The 25718-nt window shown below is 32.0% G+C and overlaps 8 protein-coding genes across 8 annotated transcripts; 4 read left to right on the forward strand and 4 right to left on the reverse strand.

The window, feature by feature from the left end:
- Window positions 1-1656: 1656 nt before the first annotated feature.
- GO595_009737 (Ser/Thr protein phosphatase) lies at window positions 1657-2667 on the forward strand (the record flags this gene model as incomplete). The annotated part of the gene is made up of 1 exon (XM_067923455.1): window positions 1657-2667. The coding sequence occupies one exon, from the start codon at window positions 1657-1659 to the stop codon at window positions 2665-2667; it is 1011 nt and encodes a 336-aa protein (XP_067770047.1).
- Window positions 2668-7825: 5158 nt separating this feature from the next.
- On the reverse strand, window positions 7826-8638 carry GO595_009738 (metallophosphoesterase; the record flags this gene model as incomplete). Its single annotated transcript, XM_067923457.1, has 1 exon — window positions 7826-8638. The coding sequence occupies one exon, from the start codon at window positions 8636-8638 to the stop codon at window positions 7826-7828; it is 813 nt and encodes a 270-aa protein (XP_067770048.1).
- A 1009-nt stretch (window positions 8639-9647) lies between these two features.
- On the reverse strand, window positions 9648-12137 carry GO595_009739 (Leucine Rich Repeat family protein; the record flags this gene model as incomplete). The annotated part of the gene is made up of 1 exon (XM_067923458.1): window positions 9648-12137. The coding sequence occupies one exon, from the start codon at window positions 12135-12137 to the stop codon at window positions 9648-9650; it is 2490 nt and encodes an 829-aa protein (XP_067770049.1).
- A 285-nt stretch (window positions 12138-12422) lies between these two features.
- GO595_009740 (small GTP-binding protein) lies at window positions 12423-13001 on the forward strand (the record flags this gene model as incomplete). Its single annotated transcript, XM_067923459.1, has 1 exon — window positions 12423-13001. The coding sequence occupies one exon, from the start codon at window positions 12423-12425 to the stop codon at window positions 12999-13001; it is 579 nt and encodes a 192-aa protein (XP_067770050.1).
- Window positions 13002-14072: 1071 nt separating this feature from the next.
- On the reverse strand, window positions 14073-15533 carry GO595_009741 (adenosylhomocysteinase; the record flags this gene model as incomplete). Its single annotated transcript, XM_067923460.1, has 1 exon — window positions 14073-15533. The coding sequence occupies one exon, from the start codon at window positions 15531-15533 to the stop codon at window positions 14073-14075; it is 1461 nt and encodes a 486-aa protein (XP_067770051.1).
- Window positions 15534-16477: 944 nt separating this feature from the next.
- On the forward strand, window positions 16478-17740 carry GO595_009742 (surfactant B protein; the record flags this gene model as incomplete). Its single annotated transcript, XM_067923461.1, has 1 exon — window positions 16478-17740. The coding sequence occupies one exon, from the start codon at window positions 16478-16480 to the stop codon at window positions 17738-17740; it is 1263 nt and encodes a 420-aa protein (XP_067770052.1).
- A 1118-nt stretch (window positions 17741-18858) lies between these two features.
- Window positions 18859-22209, reverse strand: GO595_009743 (golgin subfamily A member 6-like protein 22; the record flags this gene model as incomplete). The annotated part of the gene is made up of 1 exon (XM_067923462.1): window positions 18859-22209. One exon carries the CDS (start codon window positions 22207-22209, stop codon window positions 18859-18861), a length of 3351 nt encoding a protein of 1116 aa, XP_067770053.1.
- Window positions 22210-23473: 1264 nt separating this feature from the next.
- GO595_009744 (Bromodomain containing protein) lies at window positions 23474-23953 on the forward strand (the record flags this gene model as incomplete). Its single annotated transcript, XM_067923463.1, has 1 exon — window positions 23474-23953. The coding sequence occupies one exon, from the start codon at window positions 23474-23476 to the stop codon at window positions 23951-23953; it is 480 nt and encodes a 159-aa protein (XP_067770054.1).
- Between the last annotated feature and the right edge of the window lie 1765 nt (window positions 23954-25718).

Below are 25718 nucleotides of genomic sequence, written 5' to 3' on the forward strand. Positions count from 1 at the left end.
AATACGTGATATACTTGATAAACGTCAAATAGTTTTAAGTGAAGACATAATTTCAATTATAATGAATGAAGTATTAAATGGTTTGCAAGTTTTACATAATGAATACCATATTATTCATTGTGATATAAAGGCATCAAATATTTTATTAACATCTACAGGTGAAATTAAGATTGCTGATTATGGAGTATCAAGAAAGCATGGATCAGTATCATTATCACATGGATTTGGAATAATTAGTACACCATATTGGATGGCACCAGAAGTAATATCTAAAGCTTCATATGATTATAAATCTGATGTATGGAGTATAGGAATGACAGCAATTGAGCTAGCAGAAGGCGCCCCTCCATATTCAGAATATATTCAAACAAAAGCTATTTTGGAAATCGTTACAAATGGTTTTCAGGGCTTTCGATATCCAAAGATGCATTCAGAAGATTTTTGTGATTTTGTAAATAAATGTCTACAAAAGAACCCAAAAGATAGATGGGAAATAAGTAAGTTACTTGAACATTCATTTATTCAACGAGCTAGAAGATTAGCAAAAGAAAAAATTCTTAAAACATTGGGAAATACATTTCGAAACTCTTTTTCATTTAATACTGGAATCAAAACTGTTCCTGAATATCACAAAGGAGATTTATCTGCACAAATGATGAGCAGTGAAAGTTATTCCCAATCTTCACCAATTTACCTTGGATCTGATATTCAACTATCAAATAGTGGCTTTAATTCTTCTTCATTTCAAAATAATATTCTTCAAAATACTCAAGGTATTGATAAAAAATTAGGTGAATCAATTGATAAAATAATAAATGAAATTGATACATTTAATGAAACAGTTTCACGATTAGCAAGTTTATTCTCTGAATATATTCGTTCTCATTCATCTAATTCATTAAATAGCTTTGAGTTACAAAAGAAAAATATTGAATCATTAGAAAACATGATTGAAGAATTAATATCATCAAATGTTCTCACCAATTTGTTGAAATTCAAGAAAATAAATCAATTTCCAAATAAAAATTATCCTTGCTTTAAATATCATTCATTAAATGTTGATAAGAAAAAAGATTTTCTTTCATCTCATAAAATAAGGGAATATCCTAATTCAGTCAATCTTAAGATTGTTCAAAGAAAAGCTCCAAATATCATTAGACAAACATTAAGAGCAAATCATAAACAAAAAGAGAGAAATTTTGATTTAACATATATTTCTAAAATTTCCCAAACAGATAACATTTCAAATATATCAGATGAAATATTTGTTATTGGTTCAAGGATAATGAGCATGAAAATTCCATTTGTACAATTGAGAGCGATTACAAACCAAAATATTTCACCACATGCTATTTATGAACATAGGGATTGCTTGAACATTAAAAAACAAAAGGTAAAACATCAATCAAATGAAAAACATGATTTTTATGATAAGAAAATGGTAACTCATTCCTCCATTTTTCTTGTTTTTCTTGTTTATTTCTTTTTTGGATTTGAAGGATTTCTTTTCTTAATATGCTGTTCATTTGAAACAAATGTATTAATAAAATTTCAAAAAAGAAAAAACAAGAAGATTTAATAACCGTCATAACCGCTTTCACTAGTCACTTTTCAAATAGCTTAAAGTCACTTTTCAAATAGCTTAAAAAAGATTTTATGTGGAGAAAGCAAATTTGTGGTCTATGGAAACCACAAATGATATCCCTCTTATACCCTGATGGAGAAGCTGTTGAGGAACCAGATTCTCTTGATAAAGTCATTGAAAATCTTCTCAATTCTGTTCTTCCAACACCTCAAGAACTTCAATCCATAATTAGTAAAGCAACAGAAATATTCCGAGAGGAACCAAACATTCTTGAGATCAAACCTCCCATAGTTATTTGTGGAGATGTACATGGGCAATTTGATGACATGCTTCAAATTTTTCAAATTTCTGGAACTCCTCCGTATACACAATTTCTTTTTCTTGGTGATTATGTTGATAGAGGCACCAAAAGCATCGAAATTATGATTCTTCTATGCATCTTCAAAATAAAATATCCGAACAAATTCTTTATGATACGTGGGAATCACGAAAGCATGAACATTTCCCAAGTGTACGGGTTTTATCAAGAAGTTCTCACCAAGTACAGATCGGATTCACTTTATCAATCGTTTAAACCACTTTTTGAATCCATGCCGATAGCAGCGGTTATAAACGGCGAATATTTTTGTGTGCATGGCGGTATTAGTGAAAACGCAATGACTCTATCAGAAATCTCGAACATTAATCGATTTACAGAAATACCTAGCACTGGTGCACTCTGTGAATTAGTATGGAATGATCCAGCAAAAGATAATTCTGGATTTACTGAATCTGGAGGACGTAATGTTGGCGCACTCTTTGGAATGAAGTCTACTGATTTATTCTTTTCAAAGAACAATGGAATAAATCTTATAATTCGAGCACATCAATTGAAGAAACAAGGATTCGAATACTGTCAAAACAATAAAGTTTTAACATTGTTTAGTGCTCCGAACTATGAATCGATGTCAGGAAATGATGGCGCAATACTTTGCGTAGACGAAAAAATGACAAGAAACATAATTAGGTTCAAGAAACTGCCGCCAAACGAGAAAATATGGGAGCGATTGAGTAGTGTCGTATACAATCGAATTGGGGAGTAATGTGTTTATTTGTTGTAGTAAAGTTTATTTTTCATAATTAAATTAAACCTATAAAAATGTAATGCTAATTCATATTTTATAGTTATTTTTAAATGTGCATTTTTGAAATTGCATAAAGCTTCATGAAATTTTCACCCAGGCGGTTGGGACACTTTTGAATGCTTTTGAGTTCAATTTGAAAAAGTTTGTTCAAAGGGTATTGAACTGAGCTTTTGGTACTATATGTTAAACTCGACTAGCGATTTCCGCCCATCGTATATAGCGATCATCCTACAATCTTGATATTATGGATATATAATATATATACATAGTTGTATCTATGATTAATATAAATCTAAGAATTATATTATGATTAGCACGAGATAAATTTATTCTTTTATTCCAAAAAGTGACAGAAATCGACTTTTGCATGGTTTATATCGAATGATAAGGGCAACGATAAGTGACGATAGGAGCGAATTTGAATGACGGTAAATATTATCAAAATTTTACCCTTTATTCGAAAAGATACGTTGTTTGTTTGTTTCTTGTATATAAATAAAGTTGTTACTAATTATTGGAATGTTTTTGTATAGTTTACTTTATTATTATTAGGGTGCTCCAATGTTAATAGTTTTTTACTTCTAGAAACTTCCATTATAAACATACCTTGATGTAATATATTGAAAAAACTATTTGTTTTTTCATGGTATTAGTTTTTCATCAATAAAATCAAATAAATATTAAGTTGATTGATTTGTGTCAGTCGCGATAAAACTGACAAACGAACGTTTAAATGTCAAATCTTACACAAAATTCCAAAGTACAGAAACGTTTCGTCTAAAAAAAATGTTGGTGCTTTTATTTCTTCAAAAAAGCTTCCAACTTGATGTTACAATATTCATGGATCAGACAAAAAAACAAATTTCAGGCGAAAACCTAACCAACATAATTGCAGACTTTTCAGGAATTACTTCAATTGAAATTTCAAATGGTTATCTTTCAAATTATGACATAATAAATTGCAACAGATCTCTTACTAATGTTGTTACATACAAAGCAACCAACGTTCAATTTGAAAATAAAAAAATTCCTTCATACTCATTTACTGCAATGAAGAAACTTAAGGAAATATCTATTCAAGGAGACCTTGAGGTTGTTGGCCAGAGTTCATTTGCTAGGCTTTGGTTACTCGAAAAAGTTTATTTTTCTAATGTTGTAACAATTGAAACAGCTACCTTTTTATTATGCACTTCACTGACAACATTTGAGGCACCTACTCTAAAAAGCTTTGGTCAAGGAAGTTTTCGTCAATGTCAATCATTAATTAAAGTTTCATTTCCAGATGTTGAATCCATTCCAATTTCTGCTTTTTTCAATTGTGTCAAATTAAATTATGCATATTTACCCAAGGCAATAAATATTAGTGAAGAATCTTTTTGTTATTGTATTTCATTAGCTGACATTACATTGCATCCTGACATTTCTACACTTCCATCGTCTTTATTCCAATATTGCTCAAGTTTAACTTGCTTAAGTTTCCCGAAAGCAATAAATATAAATTCATTTGTTTTTTGTGGTTGTACCTCATTAGTTAACATTACGTTACATCCTGATATTTCGATTCTTCCACAAAGTTTATTCCAAGATTGCTCAAGTTTAACATGCTTAAGTTTCCCGAATGTTAAAAATTTAAGTATAGAGGTTTTTTATGGTTGTACATCATTAGTTAACATTACGTTACATCCTGATATCGATGAAATATCACAAAATGCATTTAGGGATTGTCTTAGTTTAGCTAATGTAAGTTTTACAAACGTCAAATTTCTTAATGATTATGCTTTTTATCGATGCAATTCATTTACAATTATTAGTCTGCCAAATGTTCAAGTCTTGATGAAATCTGTATTTTATTTCTGTACGAATTTAATGGAAATATATTTACCAAAAGCTACAAACTTTGGCGATCTTGTATTTCACAATTGTCATAATTTAGCTATTATTCATTATGGAGAAATAAAATCTATTGGAATAGGATGCTTTCAAAATTGTTATTTATTAACAAATGTTTCAGACATTACCAAAAATTTAGTAACAATTAATGAATCTTTATTTTCTAGGTGTATAAATATTCAATCATTTGAATCAAATGTCGCTGAATCTATTGGCTTGCGAACATTTTATGAATGTGTCCGATTAGAAACATTAACTTTACCCAACTTAATACAAATTGGTAATGAATCCTTTGCATATTGCATTAAACTTAAAGAATTTATGGGTAGTAATATAGATAAAATTCCCAGGGAAGCATTTACATATTGTACTTCATTAAGAAGTTGTAATTTTATAATAGCTACATTTTGTGGTACAAAAGCATTTTATCATTGTACTTCATTAACGGATACAACATTTTTATCAAACCTTCAAATAATTAATGAGAGTGCATTTGAAGATTGTTGGTCATTATACATTGCAGGCTTTATAAATGTGTATTATATAGGTGATTATGCGTTTAAGAATTGCGTTAAATTAACAGTTTTCTTTTCTTATAATATAACTAGGTTCGGTAAATCCATATTTGAAAATTGTACCACTTTGCAAAGTATCTCTATGCGTGGATTAAAAAAGATTAATTCAGAAGATACATTACCATTATATGAGAACCAACAACTAATTTACATCGATTTCCCAGATCTGATAGAAATACCATCAAATTTCTTAAGTAATTGTCATTCTTTAACTGATGTAACCTTACCAGCAATTGAAAGAATTGGAGATAATTTTTGTTTTAATTCATCTTCTTTGTTTGAAATGACTTTACCTTCATTAGTATCAATCGGTAATGATTGTTTTAAGAATTGTATAAACTTAAGATATCTAAATGTTCCTAAGTTAAAATACATTGGCGATAGTTTCATGCAAGGTTGTATTAATTTTAGGCCAACAAATTTCTCGACATTATTATCAATTGGTAAAAATCCTTTTATTGACAGTAAAGAAAGGTTTTTAAGTACATTTAATTTCAATAGTTTACAATATGCATATGATTGTTTTACTTATAATATTAATTTCATTGGGGATATTGAAGAATTTCAAATTTCTACACCTAAACTTTTGAAACTTGGTAATAATCCATTTCCTAAGGGAAATATTGGTGGTAAATTTGTTCATAATACAGTTACTAATTTAAGTAATAATACATTTTCTAATTTCGATCAATTAAATGAAGTTGAGATGACAAATTTAACTTATTGTGAAGATAATACATTTGCAAATTGTACTAATTTAACAATCGTTAAATTACCATCATTAAAAGAATGTGGTGATTCTACATTTGAAAATTGTTCTTCATTAAAAAGTGTTAAATTGAATTCATTATTAAAATGTAAAGCAAAAACATTTTATAATTGTTATAAAATAGTAGAAATTTTAATGCCAAATGTTATAGATATTGGCCCTTTATCATTTGCTAATTGTTTTGATTTATATGAAATTGATTTCCCATGTGTTGAAAGAATTGATGCTCGTGCATTTGTAAATTGTTCTCATTTAGTAAGTGTTTCAGTTCCTCAATTAAATTTTGCAGGTGAATTCATGTTTTCTGGATGTACTTTACTTCAACATTTAAATTTCCAATATTTGGAAGATACAAGTAATGGAATGTTTCAATATTGTTGCTCTTTGAATGAAATTCTATCATCTTCTTCATATGTTAATGATTATTTCTTACAAGGTTGTACTCGTTTATCAACGGCTCAATTTAATAGTGCTATTTATATTGGAAAATATGCATTTGATGGTTGTGTTTTACTTAGAAATATCTCATTAGCAGCTGTCGAAACAATTAATGAACATGCTTTTTCTGGATGCATTAATATATATAGTGTACATTTCCCTGTATTAAGTTATGTATATGATGGAGCTTTCCAAAATTGTATTAGCTTGATTAATATTTCTTTCCCTAATACAACATTAATATCAGAAAAAGGATTTTATAATTGTTCTTCTTTAAGTTCAGTTTATTTACCAAATGTAACATCAATTGGTGAAAAAGCTTTTTATAAATGTTCTTCTTTAAGATCAATTTCTTTGCCACATTTATACTCAATGTCTAATGAAGCTTTCTCCGAATGTACTTCACTTGAAATTGCCGATTTTCAAAACCTGACAGATATCGATGGTGATAAACATTTCTCAAATTGCTATAATCTAAAATCAGTTTTGTTCCCAATACTTCAACGTATAATGTCAACTGCATCGAACATATTTGCAAACTGTAGTAATATCACTAAGTTGTCATTACCAAGTGAACCTCCAAAAGAATTTTGTGATGACTTCATTCTACGTGCAAATGTAAAAACAGTAAATGATTCAGGAAATGTTTACGCATCAGAAATTACTGTGTGCTTGCCTTACAAGGAGAATTACGAGAACTATCAAAAAAATAATACTTACACTAATTTCTGGAAACATTTACAAGTGCGTGCGCCAGATATGAGCGAAACATTCAAGAGAATATGTCCTGAAACAAAACAAAATGATAATAAAATTAGTAATGCCGAAATTGCAGCATGTTCCGTGGGCGCAGTTGCATTAGTAATTGTTTTGGTCGCTCTTGTTGTAATGCTTGTGATGAGAACAAAAACAAAACAAACTATAAAAAGAGAAGAAACAATGGTACACGAACTATCAGAAGCGGTTTTAGATGATTTCGGGTGACGGTTAATTTGGATGTTGTATTCTATAAATCATTTTAATAGTTTTCTTTTATTAAATCCTTAATCAAAATCGCTTCCTTAAAACTTTTTAAACATAATTTTTGGAATTTTGAATTTGTTGTACAGGTTCAGAAAATTGAAATAAAAGTGCACTTTTGGTACGATTAAAAAGCACATAAAAAGTCCCATTTTCACGGTTATTTCGGTGAAAAACTCATGAGTTTGTTCTTCAAAATGAACTATATAAACTTATCAATTTTTATTTCTGATATTTAAAAGTGCTTGATCGGATGTACGTTTATCTTTATCATACTGTTTTTCTGAGTTTATTTGGCCGAAGTCTACTTTTTCTTTGCTGTTTTGTAAAAAACCGATAAATGATTTTCTGAAATTCAAATATCTGACGGCGGTTAAATTTGATGCATCCGCTTATCTTTTCTTTATTACAAGATTTTGTATTTTTATTCAGGAACAATGTGTAAAATCGATACTTCTGGTCTTGTATTGAATCTTACAAGTGGCTTTGGTAACGGTGAAATCCCAATTCCTTTTGTTACATATAACAACATGTCTTTGACTTTATATAATCCAACAGGAAACATTTTGCCCATTGATGGAAGTAACACAGGCCCTAATCCAAAAGGCACAGTACACTGTCCTCCATGCGTATGTCCACTAAGTTGTAAATGAAATCCTTTATCAAATGAAACAAGTGCTACATCTGGTTGATGTGATAGAAGAATTCTAAGGCCTTTATTAGTTGTATCGATTGGTGGAAGTTTGTGAAGATTTGTGTCAGCCATGCTAATGTTTTTTGAGGGGTCAATGCCAGATATAATGAGATCTCCAATTGTTATTGTTTCTTGTCGAAGAAGATGCACACCTGATCGTAAAAGCGCTTGGATGACTAAGTCTTTTGCGTGGAGATCAGTGTTACCTAAAACAGCATATATTCCATTTCGAGATTTAATTTGCGATAATATACGTGAAATGGAATTTGTTCCTTTAAGTGATATATTGTAAGTGCGGAAGCGTGAAATAAGATCACCAGTAATGAAGACAATATCGGGATTTAATTTGTTGATATTTTCAACCACTTTCATCATGGATTTCTCAGTGACATATGGATATGGCCACTGTAAGTGAACATCACCTATATGTACAGCAGTAAATGGAGAAAATGTTGCATTTGGAATTCGAATTTCATTATATGAATAAGTAAGAAGAAATGGCTCTATCATAGCATAGATAAGGAGTACAATGAAAATAGCCATAGAATATTTAAAAAAACTGGTACTAAAAAAAGATTTTCCATAAGATTTGAGAGCAAAAAATAAAAATATTACACATGAGCAAAAAAATACTGTTACGACCATAGATAAGTTTTTTTGTCGACTTGCTTCTTGAATCTCTGTTGTAGGTATCAGGACTTTCCAGTTTACTTTGGACATTACTTTGTGATTTTAAACGTTCGCCGAGACGTGGATGTGAATTACCAAAGTACAAAAAGACAGAAACTTAACATATATTTTATTTTTCTAATGTGGATTTATATTCCAAAAGTTTCAAAGTTTTTTATTTTGTATTTATAAACAAGATATGAAAACTTTTGTCTGTATTCCAAATTCGAAAACTTATGCATTACGCATGATTCATCTTACAATTCTTAAATTTAAGCATTAACAAATTGTTTAAGGATTTCCCAAAATTGATATTGAATTTTTTTTGATTTCAAATGATTTTAATTTGGAAACGGATTAATTTCTTCCTGAAATCCTTATGGAAATCCACTTACAAATATAACAATTCTCTCTCCAATTATGTCAATTAGTGATTTTTGTAGTTGAACATAGTTCAACATTAGTTATATATAACTCTTGGCAATAAAGTTTGATCTGTACTTAATACAGTTAAAAAGTGTTTTATGGCTGCTCATCATTAACAAGTCTTTTGAAACCACTTCTTATATTTGAAGATTCTGCATTTAAATATTGCACAAGGAAGAAGAAACAACAGAAACATCGCAATCAGGATTGGAAATGATGCAAAAGGATTCGATAAGGGCGAAGGCATATCTAGCGCTGTCGAATGAAATTGGTGCTGTTGAAGCGGAATAACAAATGATGTGTGAAAAAAGAATCATATTATATTAGAAATAAAGTGCGTTCAAAGAATATTTCAACATTTACTTGCATAAATAAAAAAAAATCGCCTTTTTATTTAATAAATCAAAATTTATTAAGTAATCGGACAGATTTCAAACAACACAACAACACATTGAACTCACCTTCTTCTTCTTCTATTTGTTGGCGGTGGGGAGAAGAACAATTCTTCTGTTTGTTCCTCCTTATAATCTGGCACTTCCTCCACAGTATTTATATATTTGAAAGCGTTCATTCCTTCTTTCGGCTCGAACATCACTGTTATCACTGTAATATTATCCTGACTTCCATTTGCGTATGCCAAATTCTTCAAAGTTATTGCAGCGTCTGCGGCTGATTTTGCCTTTCTCATTACGTCACCAGCGACTTCATTTGAAATCACATCCCATAACCCGTCGCAAGCAATGATAACTCCGACGTCTTCATCACTTATATCATAATAATCGATTTCAGGCTCAACAAATAGTTCTCCTTCCTTACACCAAAAGTCACCTAAAGCACGTGAGACAGCAAGTTTCCGACTAATTCGTCCATCGGAAGATAAATAGAAGCCTTCGTTTTGAAGTCTTTCCATTTCGGATAACACCGAAGTTTTATGATCTTCAGTAATTTGTTCGATAGAATTCTTTAGCACTCGAACAACGCGACTATCGCCAATTCCAGTTACATAACATTTATCATCTTTAATGATTACTCCTGCGCATGTAGTACCATCCATTACTTGATTTTCGAAGATATAATTATTCGCTTCATTTAATACATTCGATATTGATGCTACAATGTCTTCGGAATGATCAATTAAACTAATTAATGACATTACACGTTCAGATGCTAATTCAGATGCATTTGGTCCTGCATGCCCATCAAATACCATAAAAATCGATGTGTCATTCGAATATGTTATTGTATATGAATCTTCCATAGTTTGTCGATTACCTAATGTTGAACCAATTCCAACTCCGAATCTTTCTTTAGTATATACTTCGACTATATGAGATTTTTTAGGCTTATCGATTTGAGTTATTTCATTGCCAAATAATTCGATTGAAGCTGATATCATATCAGGGCATATGAATTCGTCGATTTTAAGTTCATTACTTCCAATCGAAAAAAACTTTAATAATGGGAAATATTCAATATCGGGTAATGCCGAAAGTTTATTATATTGTAATGATAAATTACATAACGAAGGAATTGCTATATCAGGGAATGTTTGAATATTATTAAATGATAAATCTAATGTTTGAAGTTTGGGCGATAATTCACTAATTGTGATCTCATTAATTCGATTATGTGATAATGATAAATAACGTAACTCTTTAAAGTGTTCAACAATTTTAGGGAATTCATGTATGTGATTGTTCGATAAGTCTAATGTCTTTAAATGAAATAAAGCGCCTAATGAATCGGGTAATGTCGTGATAATGTTATCACAGACAATTAATGTACGTAACGTCGCAAATGATAACGTAGGATTTGGTATATGTTTGAGTTTGTTGGATGATAAATATAAATCAGTTAATCGTCGACAATAGACCATCGATCGTGGTAAGTCACTAAGCTCATTAAAGCTGGCATTTAACGTAGTGAGGAATGTGGAGTTGTCAAACGAATTTGGTAATTCTTTAAGATGATTAAACGATACATTGAAATCACGAATTTGATTGAATTTAAACTCAGGTAAGACTGTTATTTGGTTATGAGAGATGTTGAAGTATTCTAAAGTGCGTGAAACAAGTAACGTTGGCGGAATTTCTGTTAACAAATTATCTGACAAATTGATACGTGTGATAGAATGAGGTGATGGGAAAGAATTGGGTAAGGATTTGATACAGTTATGTGAAAGATTGATCAAAGACATCGCTTTGACAGTTGAAAAAAAGTTGTCAGAAAATGAATCAATTCGATTATATGAAAGATCTAAAGAAGAAAGTCCACTAGGTATAGAGCCCTCAATTTTCCCTTCAAGTTGACATTTGGACATGGATAGCGATTTTAAGGTTAAAATATTGGTTCCTTTGATTTCTTTAAGACGAGTTTGATTTAAATTTAATATTTGCACTTGGAAATTGGGATCAGCGTTAAAGGTAGTTAATGGGTTAAAGCCAAGGTTTATAAGCCTAATTACTCTTTCTGTGGCAGGGAAATTAATCTCTTTAAATTTGTTGCCAAAAAGAACAAGCTCCTTAAGCTCGGGCATTTCATAGATCCAGTTGGGTAATGTTGATAATTCGTTTCCATCAAGTGAAAATAAAAGTAATGAACTTGAAAATTTTGGCTTATGTTGTGGTAACTCCTTTATCCAACAATGACTAATTCTTAATGTTTGTAAAGAAGGAAGTTCGAATTCCCACAAATAATCAATTGGAATGTTAAGGTTATTGGAAAGATCAAGAACTTGAATAGTACTATTCAATTGAAACTGTGTTGGGTTTAGTCTTCCAGAAAGATCAAGGATCAAAGGATCAGGTGTTGGAAGAGGATTATCTACTGTATGTCGAAACAAACTTACAGATTTTCTTGCATTTAATTTTTGATCAGCAGCTGTTTTTCTAGGCCCCTTGCCTGGTACAGAGACTCTAGTTTTTGCATTTGGAATCCTCAAAGACATTGAGACTTGAGGCAATGTAATTTTGGATGGTTTACCGAGATTTCAATGGATAAGACGTTAAATAATCTTTGTTCGTTTTTCTTTCAATTCGTTCTGAATTTATAAGTTCGTTTTTTCTTTCAAAGCAATAACGATCATAAAAATATTTTTTACCGCCAAATCAACACAAAAATAAATGGACACTTTTGATAAACGACAAAAACCGCCTTGATTAACAATATATCAAACAGACCTTCTTAAAAACATTTTGAGAAATTATTTGGTCGGAATATTGATATTCAAATAATGTCTAGTACAAAATATCGAGTAGTTCTAATTGGGAATTCATTTGTTGGAAAAACAGCTCTAGCCAATCGCCATACAAAGAAAGAGAAACCTGTAAATTATAGTGAAACAGTTGGTTCTGCTTTTGTGGAATATACTGAGAAAATTGATAACGAACAAGTGTCAATTCAACTATGGGATACTGCAGGACAAGATAAATATCGGTCTCTTTGTCCAGTTTACTTCCGTAATGTTAACGCAGCAATATTAGTTTATGATGTTACAGACCAAGCTTCATTTGACGCACTTCAATATTGGATGAATTTTTTCCATGAGACAGCAGGTGCAGAGGTACCTGTTTTTATTGTTGGAAATAAGATTGATCTTGAAGATGATATTGTTGTTGATGTTCCTATGGGACAAAAATTTGCTCAGGAACACGGATGCCTTTTCTTTTCTACATCTGCTGAAACTGGGCTCAATGTTGAGTTCTTATTCCAAAAAGTCGCAGAAACAGTGTATCATAATACTGATCAATCTGTTCAAAAGAAAAATGTTATTCAAGAAACTGAACCAGGTAGCTCTAGTGGTTGCTGTTAACATTTTTTTTCTTCTAATTCTTTTAAATAGATTTCAAATTATATATAAAGCGCATTCTCCAGAAAGATCTCATAAAGAAATAAAATATAGTTTATATTAATTCAAATAACTTTTCTGGATCTAAAGGAGAAAACCATCTTTCCTAATAAAAACACTCTTTAAAATGTTTTCAACGTTAACCGTTCGTAATCGCCAGAATTTTATCGGCAATTTCCACTTTTTAAAAGCAAAACTTTTCTTTTCTCCATTTTATGTATTCATAAAGGATGGATTGCAATTTCCCTTAAAATTCTCTTATTCTGATAATTTAATCATTTTTCGAATATCTTTTTTTATTTTTCGAAAATTAACCTATATTATCTCTTCGGATAGAATTAATTTTGAAGAGGAAAATTCTTCTTAAACAAGAATTGAGAATACTGAAAATATTTTTATAGATGTTTTTGAGCTTTAAATATTGGCTTAAAACTGATCATGTTTGCACTTGCTCTTATTTTTTTAAATCTAAACAAAACATAATTGCAAAATTGTTTTTCAAATGTTTTTATGTTTTATTTCCTTGTTTTTTCTCTAATATACATATCACTCCTTGGAAAAAGACACTGGAAACCTTGAAAATGTTTATTTGATACTTGATCAAGAAGGTTTTAATAATTTAAATGGCTTACAAATTCCATAAATTATTATATCAAAGCCATGATAAAAGATAGTCAGTATTTCATAACCTCATTATGCAAAAGCGTTCGAGTACGCCTTCTAGAATAGATAATTACTGTGTTCATTGCATCGTTGCAACAAAAAACTAATCCCGCTCCAACTGCATTCCAAGGACAACTTTTCGAAAAGCACAGAAATTTTGCATTTTTAAATATTTTATAACTGTTTTAGGCGATAATACGTATTTTAATTTCATTCCTTCTTTAATCAAATATGAAACGTTATCGAAATTCAAGAATTAATTATAAACAATTTTCAATATATTTATAGAAACACAACAATACTTTAAAGTAGATTCAATATGAAACTAATGACGAATAACCTAAAAATAAATTAGGGATATAGCCTATTTATTTAGTAGCGGTAGGCGTCACTCTTGTATGGCCCATTGATTGGTACATTGATATAGTCGGCTTGTTTCTGAGTGAGTGTTGTCAAATGGACGTCCAATGCGCCGAGGTGTAACCTTGCGACTTCTTCGTCGAGTTCCTTTGAAAGTGTATAAACCTTCTTTCCGAGTTCGTCCTTCTTTTGTGTCAGTTCGAGTTGTGCGAGTGTTTGGTTTGTGAATGACATTGACATAACGAATGATGGATGTCCGGTAGCGCAGCCGAGGTTCAAAAGGCGTCCTTCGGCAAGCATAAGGATGGAATGGCCGTCGGGGAAAGTCCACATGTCATACTGTGGCTTAATGTTTGTACGGACTATGCCTGGATACTTGGCAAGGTTTGTGGTGTCGATTTCATTATCGAAGTGACCAATGTTACCAACAATTGCCTTATCCTTCATCTTAGCCATATGATCAACTGTAATAACATCACAGTTACCTGTTGTTGTTACGAAAATATCAACTTGATCAACAACTTCTTCGACACGACGAACTTGATATCCTTCCATGGCAGCTTGAAGTGCGCAAATTGGATCGATTTCGGATATAATAACACGTGCGCCTTGGCCACGTAATGATTGGGCACATCCTTTGCCAACATCGCCATAGCCGCAAACCATGGCGGTTTTGCCACCGATCATAACGTCTGTCGCGCGGTTAATGCCATCAAGCAATGAGTGGCGGCAGCCGTAGAGGTTGTCGAACTTGGACTTGGTGACAGAGTCATTGACGTTGATGGCTGGGAAGAGGAGCTTGCCTTCTTTTTCGAGTTGGTAAAGACGGTGGACACCAGTTGTTGTTTCTTCAGATGCACCACGGCATTCTTCAAGAACCTTGTGCCAATGCCTGTTATCTTTGGCCATAACTGAACGAAGAACACGAAGAACTTCGACAAATTCAGCAGAGTCGGTTGTGGAATCATCTGGAACGGCTCCAGCTTCTTCATATTCATAACCCTTGTGGATAAGAAGAGTGGCATCACCGCCATCATCAACAATTTGATGTGGGCCTTTGCCATCTGGCCATGTTAAAGCACGATTTGTGCATTCCCAATATTCGGCAAGAGATTCGCCTTTCCATGCAAAAACTGAAACACCAGCTGGCTTTTCAATGGTTCCGTTTGGACCAACAACAACTGCAGCTGCAGCAGTATCTTGTGTTGAGAAGATGTTGCATGAAGCCCAACGAACATCAGCTCCAAGGATAACGAGGGTTTCGATTAAGACAGCTGTTTGAACTGTCATGTGAAGGGAACCGGAGATACGAACACCTTTAAGTGGCTTATCCTTGCCATAACGTTCACGGAGAACCATAAGTCCTGGCATTTCCTTTTCAGCAAGGTTTAATTCCTTGCGTCCTAATTCGTTGAGCTTGATATCTTGAATGCGATATTCAAATGGTGAATCAGCGGGCGATTTGCAGGCCATTATTCAAAGTGGTCCTTCAATATCAAAAAGTGGAAAATTTCATTTGAAAGGATATTTGGTTGCCACCCGACAAAAACCGTGATTATTGATTATAACCGTTATATGTTTGCGTGGTTATTTGGTCAATGAAATGGTCGTGTGAAATGACTTAACGGTCGGAAATATTCGGGATATTCAAAATGAAAAAAGGAAATCATTAAATATATTTTTAATTTATTAACATTGTTATATTTAATTGGTCGTATTTTACTGAATCAACCTTAGTTAGCTTTTGTATTTATCTTTTTTTTTTTAATTTAGCTTCGAAATGGATACATTTTATTTATTTGATTTTTGATTGCTAATAGCAATTTACTATGACCATAACGCAGTCCTTATATGAGCAATTAATTTTTTCAAAAAGCCATACAAAATAGAATTCTAATTAAATTAGTTTTTCAAAAGAAAGATACTTTTTCCATTATTGTTATATAACAAACATATTGACACTAATGGACACCTATAAATTCATAAAATTATGATATAATGATAAACTATCTGATCTAGAAGAGGGTGACATTTTTACGTTAACAAATAATTAACATATGAGAATAACTTTATAATATTGATATTAGGGAATATGTTATATAAAAAAATAAAATAAAAAAAAAACAATTGAAATTCTTTGGGTATGTATTCCAATATTTTCCGTTAAAAAAAAGATATAAAGTTATATTTCAACATAAATAGTTTTTCGTGAATTAAAAAACTACTAAATTTGGGATCCCAAATTATGGGATGATCAGCAGAAGGATGTTACAGTCAAATAAAGTTTAAATTTCAAAAATTTCCTGACAGTTTGCCAAAAATTCAATGTGTTATTTCAAACCTTGTAATTTGTTGTAATGAGTCAAATGACATGCATTGAACGAATTGACTGACAGCTTGACTTCATTATCATTATAATGTTTGCTCTTCTCTTGATCAATACATTATCTTACATCGACGCAGTCGAAATTCCAGAAGGTCTTTCTAACGCTGATGCATGCTCAATCTGCAAGACAGTTGTTGGTGGAATTGCCGGATTCATCGGTGCTTCACCAGTTCAATCAGTCATCAAACAATTAGCTCTTGGTCTTTGCGGCAAATTCTCTGGCTCAGGCAACACACTTTGCAAGAACATTGTTAACAAGCTCCCAACAATTTTATCATACCTTTCCAAGGGTCTCTCAAAGGCTAACGTTTGCAGCAGAATCAATGTTTGCAAGTCCAATGACGAAGAAGAAGACGACGAAATCGAATACATCGAAATCCCAGAAGGTCTTGAAAACGGAATTGCCTGCTCCATCTGCAAGCACCTTGTTAACGCAGTTGCCAAGGTTCTTTCCAGCTCATCCGTCCAATCCAAGGCTACAGAAGCCGCACAAAAGCTTTGCCAAAAATTACCAAAGATCGGTCGTAACTTCTGCGACAAACTTGTCTCCAAGTATCTCAGCAAGATCATGACATGGCTCGGTCAAAAGGTTGGTGCTTCCACAATCTGCAACAAACTCAAGTCATGCAGCGGCAACGATGTTGACAGCGATGATGCATATCTCGAACTTTACCTCGAAATGGACGATGATGACTATGTTACCGAAATCGAACTTCCATTAGGTCTTTCCAACGCCGACAACTGCGCCATCTGCAAGAAGGCTGTTGGCTTCGTCTCAGCTGCCATGGGTAACAGCATTGTTCAAGCCGTCGTTAAGGCTGCTGCTACAGCTGCATGCGGTTTAATCAGCGGTGGTGTTGGTGCTGCTCTCTGCAAGACAATCGTCAAGGTTTCCGTCGGCCCAATCATGAGCTGGCTCAGCCAAAAGCTTTCACAATCCAAGATCTGCTCCAAGCTCGGCTACTGCAAGGGTAACGACATCGAAGAACTCGACTTCGAAGTTGAAGAAGAAGACGATGACGAAATCATCTTCATCCCAATCCCAGAAGGTCTCGACAACGGTGTTGCATGCGATGTTTGCAAGACAGTCGTTGGCGGCATCGTCACAATCTTAAAGGACACATCCATCACATCCCAAGTTGCCGCCCAAGCTGCCAAGCTCTGCAACAAGGTCCCAGCTGCTGCACAAGGCATCTGCTCAACAATCGTCAACAACTACCTTCCAAAGGTTATCAGCTGGCTCGCAAGCGGTCTCTCCAAGCTTAACGTTTGCGGCAAGTTAAACCTTTGCTAAGTGAATAAAAGGGTTCTCTTTTTCTGAAATCAATTTTCTTATATCAATGGTATTTATGTGAAATAAGTAAATTCGTAACAGGTCATATTAATTGTGTAAATGGTAAATTACATCATACTAATGGTATTCCAACATTTATATGTAATCTTTTAAGTCTTGCTGAAATGTACTATCATCTTCAAGAGGAAATAAAATAATTGTTAAATTCCTTATTGAACAAAAAAAAATTGAGGCAAATGAAAAAAAAATTTATTTTTCTTGTTTAATATTTGTATACATTTATTAACAAATACATTAACTAAATCAAATACATATACACAGTCAAATACGTTCACTAAATCAAATACATATACAGACTCACTTCAAAGTGATTTAACTTTAACTTTTTATTATGCATTAACTATTTCATTATCATTTACGCAATCATTTGCATTTTTTATATATGATTTCGTAATTCTTTTGTAATCAATGGATGCTACAAAATGCGCATGCAAAAAAGATATAAAAAGATCGGATTCTGATAATACTTTTATATCACCATCTCTGCTCTCATTATTTATTATTATGGTTTACAGATCATTTACCGAAAGGAACCTCACGGGCATACGTTACAAACTGTTTTAATAATTGTGTACAATCCTCGAACCAAGGTTAATAATGTTACCAAATCAATGTTTTAAATTCATTTGATGGTTGTCCAGAGCATAATTAAAGCAACGCCTGGACTAAGTTGAATAATATGTTTTGTTAATAACCGTGATTCATACTTCGCTAATCTAATTAAAGCAGCAGAGGATTGAACTATGAAATATATGGGGAAAAGAATATGCAACTTTGTGGTACTCATCAAGCTAATATTCATGATTATTAAAATGCTGAAGACTGATGAATTTACACGTTTTGCTCTATACACTTCACATCATTAAAGCGCACGTTGCAAAAAGATGTGAAATTTCCTTCTTCTGAAGCTGATAATGGCATAAGAATAATGAAAACAGATCATTTGCCACTTCGTAAATCGAAAACGAATCATAAATAATTCCATTTATTTACAATGACAACGTCAGTGGAATTTTGCATGTTAAAAACAAGAGCACTTTTGTGTGAATAATTTGTGTTTAGTTTTGGAAAATTATTTGAAGGTTTGGCGGCACTGTCTTCTTATCGAACACTATGACGTCTTTCTTCTGGAACTCTGGCTGCTCACCCATCCACTGCAGTGCCGAGTTCAAGCATTCCTGGATTGGCCCCTCGTGCACCTCTACGTTTGACACGTACAAATATATGTTGTTATCACTTGTATCGATAACAGAAGCGCCTTCGTCTGGTAATATGTCCAAAGTTGGCTTCTTTACGTGTACTTCTTCTATACCTTTACCCACTTCGAAGTTAAATATATGTAACATTGTTGCGAAGAATTGTAATTCGAAGAAGAATTGATCACCGGCCTTTTCTGCGTCTTGCATCATTATGATATTACCACCAATTGCATGTATCATATCTTTAAATTCCTCTGATTCTAATGATCTATCGACTCTATATACAGTTGGGTTATTCGCTTTCTCGACAATCAAATTAAGTAATTTCTCACCTAACGGTACTAAGTTATTAGGTGCTTTAGGTCCGATGAATAAATATATAGTATTATCTCTATTATGTGTACGGTCATATATGAAGACACCGCCAGTAGACAAATTGGAAGATTTAGGTGGTACGTAATATGCTATTGGCCGATTCTTACCACGTACATCGATTAATCGATCAGTATATACAAAGTTAACTGCTCGTAAATTAGATGTAACTGCTAAAGCACGTGTGATCTTACGTACATTTAAGTTCCATTCATGTTTCTCTTTAACTTCTTTGGAAGCATTTTCTTCAATCTCACTCTCCTTATATTCATTAAAGACAAAGCCACGTGCTGCTAAGATTTTGTCTTCTTCTTCTTCCTTACGTTTACGTTCTTCTTCTTCACGTCGAAGACGTTCGGCTTCATTACGTAATCGCTCTTCTTCTTCTTTAAGTTTGGCTTCTTTGTTACGGAGCATTTCATCAGCTTCTTTACGACGACGTTCATCTTCTTCATCTTTACGTTTACGTTCTTCTGCTTCTTCTTCATTACGTAAGCGATCTTCTTCTGCTTTACGTAATCGTTCTTCTTCTTCGTGCTTAAGACGTTCGCCTTCTTTAAGTAGGCGCTCTTCTTCATTCTTAAGACGCTCGCCTTCTTTTTGTAAATGTTCTTCATGCTCACGCTTCATACGTTCAAGTTCTTCATTACGGAGGCGATCATCTTCTTCTGCTTTACGTTTGATTTCTTCTTCGGATTTAAGTAAATCACCATGAGCTGCACGAAGACGATCTTCTTCTGCTCGAAGTCGAGCTTCAAGTTCTTTAAGTCGTTCGGCTTCTTTCTTGAGACGTTCTTCTTCTTCTTTATTCTTTTCTTCATCTTCCTTGTTCTTCTTCTTCTTTTCCTTATTCTTCTTCTTATTTTCTTTGTTCTTTTCGTCTTCTTCTTTAAGTTTATCTTCAAGTTCTTTAAGTCTTTCTGCTTCTTTCTTAAGGCGTTCTTCTTCTTCTTTGTTCTTTTGTTCGTCTTCTTCTTTCTTCTTTTGAAGTTCTTCTTCGTCCTTCTTCTTTTGTTCCTCGACTTGACCGCGAAGGAGTTCAAGTTCGCTTCTAAACTTAGCTTCGTCGTCTTTGATTCTCTCTTCTTCTTGCTTAAGGCGATCTTGTTCTTGCTGAAGGTCATTTCTGAATTTCATTTCATAATCTTTAAGACGTTCTTCTTCATCTTTGTTCTTTTGCTCATCTTCCTTAAGTTTATCTTCAAGTTCTTTAAGTCTTTCTGCTTCTTTCTTAAGACGTTCTTCTTCTTCTTTATTCTTTTCTTCATCTTCTTTGTTCTTCTTCTTCTTTTCCTTGTTCTTTTCCTTCTTTTCTTTGTTCTTTTTGTCTTCTTCCTTCAATTTATCTTCTAGCTCTTTAAGTCGTTCTGCTTCTTGTTTAAGACGTTCTTCTTCTTCTTTGTTCTTCCTTTCATCCTCATCATTCTTTTCTTTGTTCTTTTCATCATCTTCTTTAAGTTTATCTTCAAGTTCTTTGAGTCTTTCGGCTTCTTCTTTATTCTTTTCTTCTTGTTCTTTAAGTTTACCTTCGAGTTCCTTAAGTCTTTCTGCTTCTTTCTTAAGGCGTTCTTCTTCTTCTTTGTTCTTTTGTTCGTCTTCCTCTTGTTTCTTTTGCCTTTCTTCTTCTCCTTTATTCTTTTGTTCCTCGACTTGACCACGAAGGAGTTCGAGTTCGCTTCTAAACTTAGCTTCTTCATCTTTGATTCTCTCTTCTTCTTGCTTAAGGCGATCTTGTTCTTGCTGAAGGTCATTTCTGAATTTCATTTCATAATCTTTAAGACGTTCTTTTTCATCTTTGTTCTTTTGCTCATCTTCCTTAAGTTTATCTTCAAGTTCTTTAAGTCTTTCTGCTTCTTTCTTATTCTTTTCATCATCTTCTTTAAGTTTATCTTCAAGTTCTTTTAGTCGTTCTTCTTCTTCCTTATTCTTTTCATCATGTTCTTTGTTCTTTTCATCATCTTCTTTAAGTTTATCTTCAAGTTCTTTAAGTCGTTCTGCTTCTTGTTTAAGACGTTCTTCTTCTTCTTTGTTCTTCCTTTCATCCTCATCATTCTTTTCTTTGTTCTTTTCATCATCTTCTTTAAGTTTATCTTCTAGTTCTTTAAGTCTTTCTTCTTCTTTCTTAAGGCGTTCCTCTTCTTCTTTGTTCTTCTCATCCTTTTCTTTGAGCTTATCTTCAAGTTCTTTAAGTCGTTCTGCTTCCTGCTTAAGACGGTCTTCTTCGTCTTTGTTCTTTTGGTCGTCATCGTCTTTCTTCTTTTGGCGTTCTTCTTCGTCTTTCTTTTGCTTCTCTTCAAGTTCACCACGAAGGAGTTCAAGTTCGCTTCTTAACTTAGCTTCATCGTCTTTGAGTTTTTGTTCTTCTTCTTTAAGACGTTCCTCCTCTTTTTTATTCTTTTCGCCTTCTTCCTTGAGTTTGGTTTCGAGTTCTTTGAGGCGTTCAGCTTCTTGTTTAAGGCGTTCTTCTTCATCTTTGTTCTTTTGTTCATCTTCTTCTTGTTTCTTTTGGCGTTCTTCTTCATCTTTCTTATTCTTTTCTTCGAGCTCCAGACGAAGTTGTTCAAGTTCTTTTTTGAGTTTATCTTCATCATCTTTGATTCTTTGTTCTTCTTCTTTTAATCTTTCCTTTTCCTGTTCAATCCATTCCTTCTCTTTTTCTCTTTTCTCTTTTTCTTCATCATCAGAAGAGGAGGAAATAGATTCCTCATTTTCAGAAAGTTCAATACCTCTTTCAACAACCTCCTCTTCCTCTTCTTCTTCCTTGTGTTTCTTCTCATCTTCAAGAAGTAAGTAGAGAATTACAGCGAGGATGATGCCATAGAGCAGTATCTCCTGCATTCTTTTTTAGGTCAAAAAACCGGTTTCAATTTTTGAGAAATATCGATTGAATTTTTTACAACAAAGAAACGTTCAAATGATTTTTTTAGAAAACTTTCTGCTTTTTGAATGTTTCCTTATTAAAAGCAAATTTGACGGCCTATCGTCAGCGCTTACCTTGACAAATTTTCATCAGCGGTTAACTGTTAAATGAATTCTTCAATCTGCTGATTCACTTGAGACATAATGTGCATTCTGTGCAATAACATGGTTAATCAATTAGATGATATCATGTAGTCAACATTATCTTGGTTCTTCCAGGAGAAGTAATATGAATAAATCAAAAATTTTATTTCGCTTTCATAATAACTTTTCAATGGGACGCATAGAATTCTTTTGAATACAGTAAAAAGATTGAAAAGCTATAAGACCTTATCAGCTTTTTTAACCACTCAAAAAGTTTATATTTATTTGAATTCGATTTAAACGTCATTTTAGAGCACCCTTGAAAGATAACCGTATAACCAATTATAACATAGTGAATGGAAACAAATCTTAACCAACCAGGAATTTATGATATCGAAAATGGACCATCAGTTTTTGTGCTCTTCAAAGAAATGCTTCTTAGTGTTAATTATACTGATCCACCTATTATTATTCTTTTTTTATTTATGATTGTTTGGATTTTCATACTTTTAAAGTTTAGAAATAAAACGCTGGTTTCTACAATTTTGTTTGCCATTACAAGCCTTTTTATCTGCATTACTCCGCAATTGAATTCATTTTTAAGCGATCATTGGAATCAATTGTACTTCTCAGTCAAATACTTTGATCCAACCTGCTTGTTCATATTTGCTTTTTGGGCACTTCCATTGATGGTTGGCGCATGCATTTTTTTATTACTTTTAGGATTAGATGTTATCAAACTTTTCTGTAATGAATCGTTAACATCAATGATCAGAAAGTACAGGAAAAAAGTTGGCAGCAAAAAAAAAGAGAAATGAAGTGAGAATGATTTAATACGATTTTTGAAGATTAAATCCATTTGACAGTTTATAATGCTCAAGGTCACTGAGTACCTCCACTTATTTGTATTTGTTTTCTTGATTACTAAACAATTAAAATAATACATTAAATTTCTTTTCAAGCTCGCTGACTTATGCTTAGGGAGGATGATTACTGTCCTTTACATGTTAGTATAGTATGGCAACGTATAAAAAAAAAAAAAACTTTTTTGCGTCTTCAATTTGAAACGGCCGTTACCGTTAAAACCGCCATAAACCAAATGTCCAAACTCTCAAAATTCCAGCACGCCAAATGCTTAGAAATTACTGAAAAGCTTATAAACTGGCCTATCTGTTCTCCTTTTATCGAGATGGTTGACCCTGAGCGTGATGGAGCTCCAGACTATTTTGAATTTATTAAAAAGCCAATGGCTTTAAATGAAGTTAAGAGAAAGATTATAGCCAACGAGTACGAAACAATTACAGAATGGGAAGATGATGTAAACCTCATTTGGTCCAATGCTATAACATATAACGGAGAAGACACTTTGTTTACACATATGGCAAAGGAAGCATCGCTCTGGTTTTCAAACAAAATGAAGAGATTTCCTTCCACTCAAGAAGAAGATTGGACTGGAAAAATCCAAAGAACAACAAAGAAGTTACTCGATGTTTTGTCTCACCCACCAACAGATCTCGATCCAAGTGGTAAGTTATCTGCAGAAGGAGAAGGGCGTGCAAATGGAAAGGATAAAGAGTAAGCCAAGTAAAAATTTCTAATAACATATTTTTCAAAATTGAATTCAGTATCCTAGATATCTCTAAATAATGTTCTTAATACATTACAAAAACATATAATTTTTAAATTATATAATTTTAACTTAGGAGAAAATAAAGTTCAGTCGATGCATTAAAAAAATCATTGTCAACCCTGAGAAAATTGATGATTTTAGGCTTTAATTATTCCTGAAGTGGTTAAAACCTTTCCATCTGATTGCATTTAGTATTTATTTTAAATGAGATATTTTAATATACCAATGCTTAAACTTGGAAAGAACTGTTCTTTCGAGAAACAAAATTAATGAATTAAAAAATTAAAACTTTTGAAAAATGACCATATTCATTCACATTTTTTTAATATAGATTTGCTATCTTTTTTAATTATTAAAAGCTTATTTTTAGCAGAAGATTTTCATTCAGTCTCACGTTTTTCTTGAATTAATTTGACAATTTTCGCGATCATCTCTGGCATTTAGAGAGGTTGCATGAAAAATGATCGGCGTCATTTAAATATGGCAACAGACTTAGTCAAAATGGTCGGCTTATAAGACTGGAAATTGTTTGGTTTATTCTTTAAAAAGTAGCACTTTTGTGTTTTGAATGATATGAAAAATGATATCATTTTTTTGCCATATGGCAAGAGATTATGAAAATGCAATATGTCACGATTGCACCCTGTTAAAAGAATTTAAATAAAACAAATAAATATCACATTTAGCATTAATATTAATTTCTTTCTGTTAAAGAAGTAATTTCACAATTTCTATATTTCCAATTTCGAATCCAGTCATGAGTGATGTATAAAACGATATAAATAATTTCCAAATGTTGTTTTTAAATAGCAAGTTCTTCAAACATATGTACAACAACGTAAAAAGAAATGAAATTCAAATTGTATGCATATACGGCCAAACAAAGCCTTGTCAATTCAAACATAATGGACCATTTATATATTCAATTGGATTTTTTGAATACTTCAAAAAATTAAAAACAATTTTTCAAAAAAAAATTTTTTTTATTTCCCTAAAATATTCAAACATAATCATATACATAACATGGTGTTTAAATAAATTTATCTACAAGAATGAAAAGAATTGCATTTGATCATTTTAGCTTAAAACACAATCATTGGTTTTCGAAAATATTTTGAATAAATTTCAAATTATTAATATAAATTTTAAACAAACTAAATAAAATTTGTTAGTATTACTATTGTTTTGAAATTCAGAAGCAAATTGGCAATTGTAGTATTTCCTTTATTATTCGCATACATTACTGCTGTCATAAATAGAATAAATAATTTCCAAATATTATTTTGAGATAGAAAATGATTAAAATAAATTTTAAATAAAACAAATAAATATTTTTAGCATTAATATCAATTCCTTCTTGTTCAAGAAGTAATTTAACTATTTCTGTATGACCTTTATCAGATGCTAAAATAAGTGCTGTATTAAATAATTTAAATAATTTCCAAATATTATTTTGAAATATAAAATTATTAAAATAAAAACCAAATGAAATAAATATATATCTTTAGCATTAATATCAATTCCTTCTTGTTCGAGAAGTAATTTAACGATTTCTGTATAATTTTTGGAAGAAGCTAAAATAAGTGCTGTGTCAAATAATTTAAATAATTTAAATATTATTTTGAGATATAAAATTATTAAAATAAATTTTAAATAAAACAAATATATATCTTTAGCATTAATATCAATTCCTTTTCTTTCAAGAAGTAATTTT

Source organism: Histomonas meleagridis, assembly GCF_020186115.1.
Source record: "Histomonas meleagridis strain 2922-C6/04-10x chromosome Unknown contig_95, whole genome shotgun sequence".
Classification (NCBI taxonomy): domain Eukaryota; phylum Parabasalia; order Tritrichomonadida; family Dientamoebidae; genus Histomonas; species Histomonas meleagridis.